At 47.5% G+C, this 6,000-nt stretch overlaps 1 protein-coding gene across 2 annotated transcripts in view; it reads left to right on the top strand.

Moving 5' to 3' along the window:
* The first annotated feature begins 659 nt into the window (after positions 1-659).
* LOC140064118 (formin-H-like) overlaps positions 660-6,000 on the top strand; it is a 121,051-nt gene continuing 115,710 nt past the window's right edge. The window contains exon 1 of one of the 2 annotated variants that reach the window (XM_072110673.1): positions 660-807. In XM_072110673.1, the coding sequence (XP_071966774.1) occupies positions 775-807 (33 nt within the window). In that variant the 5' untranslated portion in view covers positions 660-774. The remainder of the gene's footprint in view (positions 808-6,000) is intronic. The other variant, XM_072110674.1, reaches the window with a different exon arrangement.

Genomic DNA, 6,000 nt, shown 5'->3' with positions numbered 1-6,000 from the left:
TTTTTTCCAGCTTCCCAGTACATGGCATAGAAAATAAAATAGTCACTAGAACATACACTTTTTTTTTTTTACAAAGAAAACAAGTTCTCATACAGCTAAAGAAGAGCAACAAACCATGGAAACTAAAGAGGTAATAAGTGTGGGAGGATGTTAAAGAAGGAGGTGAGATGACCTGTATACAGAGAGACTCAGATATCCACAAGGGGATAATTACAGCTCAGCACCACAGCAGAACAGGATTTGCGCCTTTAAGGCTATTCCTAATTACACAAGGTTTAGCTACTAGAACAGTGGTGGCTCTGGGTTACACATAATACTGCCTAATATACTTCTTATATCCAGTAGCTAAATTTTTTGAGTTGAAAATATCTAATAACAATTTTAGGAAGTTGTAGGAAGATAAAATTCCCAATAGCTTCCCTACATCTGTAATATTTCCTGACTGAACCAGATGGCAACAACTACATTCTTCACTCCTCCATTAAAATTGCAATGTAATTTCCAAAATGCTAGTACTGCATGTAATATTTAATCTAGGTAATCTCCAATATGCCAGCACATGTCCCTTTAACTATTCTCTGGTGACATCAGGCCCCAGGTGCTTGGATTTGGCAGTTTTTCTTTCGTGTAAAAGAAAAAAAACAAGGAAGTTGTAGAGAATGTGTACAAGGAAGTCTCAGCCGGGAGACACAGAACCTTTACTGTTCTTTCTCCCGATATCTGACTGATCTTCACCACTCTAGGGATTGGGCTAGCAGACGGATCACTTGGGCCATGGCAGACAATAGGAGGCAACTACCCACCCAGGTAAGTGCCCATGAGTTCATAGTAACAGCGAAGAGAATGAGGACCAGAAGAATCTGAGCCTTCACTTATGTCCTTAGCAGTTGTAGGTAAACAAATCTAAGCTATATGGGCTGAACTCCAGGCTGATCGAATCTGTGCTAATACATTGTAACAAACCCTTTAGCAGTCCAGATAAGGCTAAGGCAAGATGGGTGTTCAACCTCAGGACTGTAATTTGACACACCAAGGGGTGAAAGTTGCACAAATTGTCATTATACTGTACTGTACAATTAAACAATAAATCATATGTTAATGTCACTTTTTACATAGCAATTTGGACAAAAACTCTGTGTAACAAGGACATGTGAATATATGCAAATGTAACCCTAGCCCTCTTTATCAAACTGTAAATAGGTACCTGGAATGATCACCTGAGGTTTGTTCTGGGCTCAGCATTGTCTCTGATATAATGGAATGGTTTACTGTTACATTCCAGTTTTTCAAGAGTCCCTTGTAGAACAAAATGATTGTAAGGCTTGTTTTGTACAAGTATGTTTGGTCCGAGCGATAGGGTTATGGTGGCCACATTTCATGTACTGAACAACTAAACAAGGAAGCATCTGCATTAGAGATGAGCGAACATACTCGTCCGAGCTTGATGCTCGTTCGAGCATTAGCGTACTCGAAACTGCTCGTTGCTCGGACGAATACTTCGCCCGCTCGAGAAAATGGCAGCTCCCGCCGTTTTGCTTTTTGGCGGCCAGAAACAGAGCCAATCACAAGCCAGGAGACTCTGCACTCCACCCAGCATGACGTGGTACCCTTACACGTCGATAGCAGTGGTTGGCTGGCCAGATCAGGTGACCCTGGGATAGACTAGCCGCTGCCCGCGCTGCTCGGATCATTCTGTGTCTGGATGCCGCTAGGGAGAGAGCTGCTGCTGGTCAGGGAAAGCGTTAGGGTGTTCTATTAGAATAGTGTTAGGCAGGAGTGATTCAACAAGAACCCAACAGCCCTTCTTAGGGCTACAATAACGTTATACTTTTTTTTTTTTTGTTTGCTTGTGGCTGGGCTTGCTGGCACTAGTAGTGCAGCTAGTACCATATTGTGAGGAATTAGCAGGGGGACTTGCTACCGTTGTGTTTAGCTCTTAGTGACACACATATCCACCTCAAACACCAAAGTGGGAAAATTTATTAGGGGTTTGATTTCAATTAGGCACAGTCTGCCATTTACTTTTTAATTTTATGTTTATTTTTTCATAACTCAGCGTCATCTCATCAGTGTGCTTTCATACTTGGCTAGAAAATAGCCAAAGGAGAATCCAAACGGCTTACTTACGCCTACAATAGCGTTATATATATTTTATTTCTGGTTGATCTGCTGGTGGCTGTCCTTGCTGCAGTGCATATACTAGCCAATTGTCAGGAATTTGGAGTGAGACTTGCGACCGCTGTGTTTAGCGCTTAGTGACGCACATATCCATCGCAAAGACCGAAGTGGGAAAATTTATTAGGGGTTGGATTTCAATTAGGCACAGTCTGGCAGTTTCTTTTTATTTTACGTTTATTTTTTAATAATTCAGCGTCATCTCATCAGTGTGCTTTCATACTTGGCTAGAAAATAGCCAAAGGAGAATCCAAACGGCTTACTTACGCCTACAATAGCGTTATATATATTTTATTTCTGGTTGATCTGCTGGTGGCTGTCCTTGCTGCAGTGCATATACTAGCCAATTGTCAGGAATTTGGAGTGAGACTTGCGACCGCTGTGTTTAGCGCTTAGTGACGCACATATCCATCGCAAAGACCGAAGTGGGAAAATTTATTAGGGGTTGGATTTCAATTAGGCACAGTCTGGCAGTTTCTTTTTCGTTTATTTTTTCATAACTCAGCGTCATCTCATCAGTGTGCTTTCATACTTGGCTAGAAAATAGCCAAAGAAGAATCCAAACGGCTTACTTACGCCTAAAATAGCGTTATATATATTTTATTTCTGGTTGATCTGCTGGTGGCTGTCCTTGCTGCAGTGCATATACTAGCCAATTGTCAGGAATTTGGAGTGAGACTTGCGACCGCTGTGTTTAGCGCTTAGTGACGCACATATCCATCGCAAAGACCGAAGTGGGAAAATTTATTAGGGGTTGGATTTCAATTAGGCACAGTCTGGCAGTTTCTTTTTATTTTACGTTTATTTTTTCATAACTCAGCGTCATCTCATCAGTGTGCTTTCATACTTGGCTAGAAAATAGCCAAAGGAGAATCCAAACGGCTTACTTACGCCTACAATAGCGTTATATATATTTTATTTCTGGTTGATCTGCTGGTGGCTGTCCTTGCTGCAGTGCATATACTAGCCAATTGTCAGGAATTTGGAGTGAGACTTGCGACCGCTGTGTTTAGCGCTTAGTGACGCACATATCCATCGCAAAGACCGAAGTGGGAAAATTTATTAGGGGTTGGATTTCAATTAGGCACAGTCTGCCATTTCCTTTTTATTTTACGTTTATTTTTTCATAACTCAGCGTCATCTCATCTGGCATAGCAGTGTGCTTTCATACTTGGCTAGAAAATAGCCATAGCAATAGGATAGCATTGTTTGGTTTTAAAAATTAAAAAACACAAAAAAAACCTAAAAAACACAAAAAAACACAAAAAAAGTAAAAAAAAAATTAAAGTTATAACTTTCATTTTCAAAATGTTTAACCCGAGGGCTAGGGGTAGAGGACGAGGGCGGGGACGTGGGCGTCCAACTACTGCAGGGGTCAGAGGCCGTGGTCCTGGGCGGGGTGAGACACCACCTGCTGATGAGGGAGCAGGGGAACGCTGCAGAGCTACACTCCCTAGGTTCATGTCTGAAGTTACTGGGACTCGTGGTAGAGCACTGTTGAGGCCAGAACAGTGTGAACAGGTGATGTCGTGGATTGCCGACAATGCTTCGAGCAATTTGTCCACCAGTCAGTCTTCCACACAGTCCACCCATGTCACCGAAATCGGCACTCCTCCAGCTCCTGCACCTCAGCCTCCTCCCCCCCAAGTCTGCCCCCTCCCAGGAAAATTTGGCATTTGAACTGGCATACTCTGAGGAACTGTTTTCTGGACCCTTCCCACAGTCACAAACCACTTGTCCGGTTGCTGCTGAGCAATTTTCCGATGCCCAGGTTTCCACCAGTCGCAGTCTGTGGGTGATGATGACCTTCTTGACGTAGTGGAAGAAGTGTGTAAAGAGGTGTCCGACGATGAGGAGACACTGTTGTCAGACAGTGGTGAAGTTGTTGTCAGGGCAGGAAGTCCGAGGGGGGAGCAGACTGAGGGATCGGAGGATGATGAGGTGACAGACCCAAGCTGGGTTGAGAGGCCGGGTGAACACAGTGCTTTTGAGACGGAGGAGAGTCCTCGACCAGAACAGGTTGGAAGAGGCAGTGGTGGGGCCAGACGGAGAGGCAGGGCCAGAGCAGGTGCATCAGCGCCAAATGTGTCACGTAGTGAAGCTCCCGTGGCGAGGGCTCCCACGGCGAGGGCTAGATTTTCAAAAGTCTGGAGGTTCTTTAAGGAAACACCGGATGACCGACGGACTGTGGTGTGCAACATTTGCCAAACCAGGATCAGCAGGGGTTCCACCACTACTAGCTTAACTACCACCAGTATGCGCAGGCATATGAATGCTAAACACCCCACTCAGTGGCACTAAGCCCGTTCACCTCCGGCCGTGCACACCACTGCTCCTTCCCCTGTTTCAGCTGATAGTCAGCCCCCTGCCCAGGACCCTGGCACAAAAACCCCATCGTCGCCTCCACGATCCTCCACAGCATCCACCAGCGTTCAGCTCTCCATACCCCAGACGCTAGAGCGGAAACGGAAATATAGTGCAACCCACCCGCACGCCCAAGCCCTTAATGTCCACATCTCCAGATTGCTTAGCCTGGAGATGCTGCCCTATAGGCTAGTAGAGACCGAGGCCTTTCGCAACCTCATGGCGGCGGCCGCCCCTCGGTATTCGGTCCCCAGCCGCCACTACTTTTCCCGATGTGCCGTTCCAGCCCTGCACCAGCACGTGTCAGACAACATCATCCGTGCCCTGACCAACGCCGTTTCTGACAAGGTGCACCTGACCACGGACACGTGGACGAGTGCTGCCGGGCAGGGCCACTATATATCGCTGACGGCACATTGGGTTAACTTGGTGGAGGCTGGGACCGAGTCTGACCCTGCGGCTGGTCATATACTGTCGACGCCGAGGATTGCGGGGCCTACCTTGGTCCAGGTCTTTCAGGCCTACTATGCCTCCTCCTCCTCCCACCCCTCCTCCACCTCCTCCTCCGAACTACCATCCGTGGGCATGGCGCCATCAGTCGCTAGCTCTAGGCACAGCAGCAGTGCCGTCGCTAAGCGACAGCAGGCGGTGCTCAAACTGCTGAGCCTAGGCGATAAAAGGCACACCGCCCAAGAGCTATTACAGGGCATCACGGCGCAGACTGATCTGTGGCTGGCACCGCTGAACCTGAAGCCAGGCATGGTTGTGTGTGACAACGGCCGTAACCTGGTGGCGGCTCTGCAACTCGGCAGACTGACACATGTGCCATGCCTGGCCCATGTGTTAAGTCTGATAGTTCAGCGTTTCCTCAAGACATACCCCAATCTGTCTGATTTGCTCATGAAGGTGCGCCGCATCTGTGCGCATTTCAGGAAGTCCAGCACAGATGCTGCCACTCTCAGGGCAGCGCAGCGCCGCCTCCAACTGCCCGCTCACCGACTGTTGTGCGACGTGCCCACGAGGTGGAATTCAACATTAACCATGTTATCCAGAGTTTACCAGCAGCGCAGAGCGATTGTAGACTGCCAGATGTCAACTTCCACCAGAACTGGTAGTCAGGTCAGTCAGCTTCCTCAAGTCTACAATGAGGAGTGGACGTGGATGTCTGATATCTGTCAGGTGCTGAGTAACTTCGAGGAGTCAACACAGATGGTCAGTGGCAATGCCGCCATCATCAGCCTCACCATCCCGCTGCTTGGCCTGTTGAAAAACTCTCTGATCAGCATGAAGTCGGAAGCTTTGCGCTCGTCACAAGAGACGGGGGAAGAAGATTCCCTTGTTGATAGCCAAAGCACCCTTAGGTCTGTTTCTCAGCGCATATCGAAGGAGGTGGAGGTGGAGGAGGTGGAGGAGGTTGAGGAGGAGCATGTTGGCGAGACACAAGAGGGGACCATTGTTCAG

The sequence above is a fragment of the Engystomops pustulosus genome, chromosome 6 (assembly GCF_040894005.1).
Source record: "Engystomops pustulosus chromosome 6, aEngPut4.maternal, whole genome shotgun sequence".
Lineage (NCBI taxonomy): Eukaryota > Metazoa > Chordata > Amphibia > Anura > Leptodactylidae > Engystomops > Engystomops pustulosus.
Note: the sequence above shows the minus strand (reverse complement) of the source record. Positions and strands in the feature narration are given on the sequence as shown.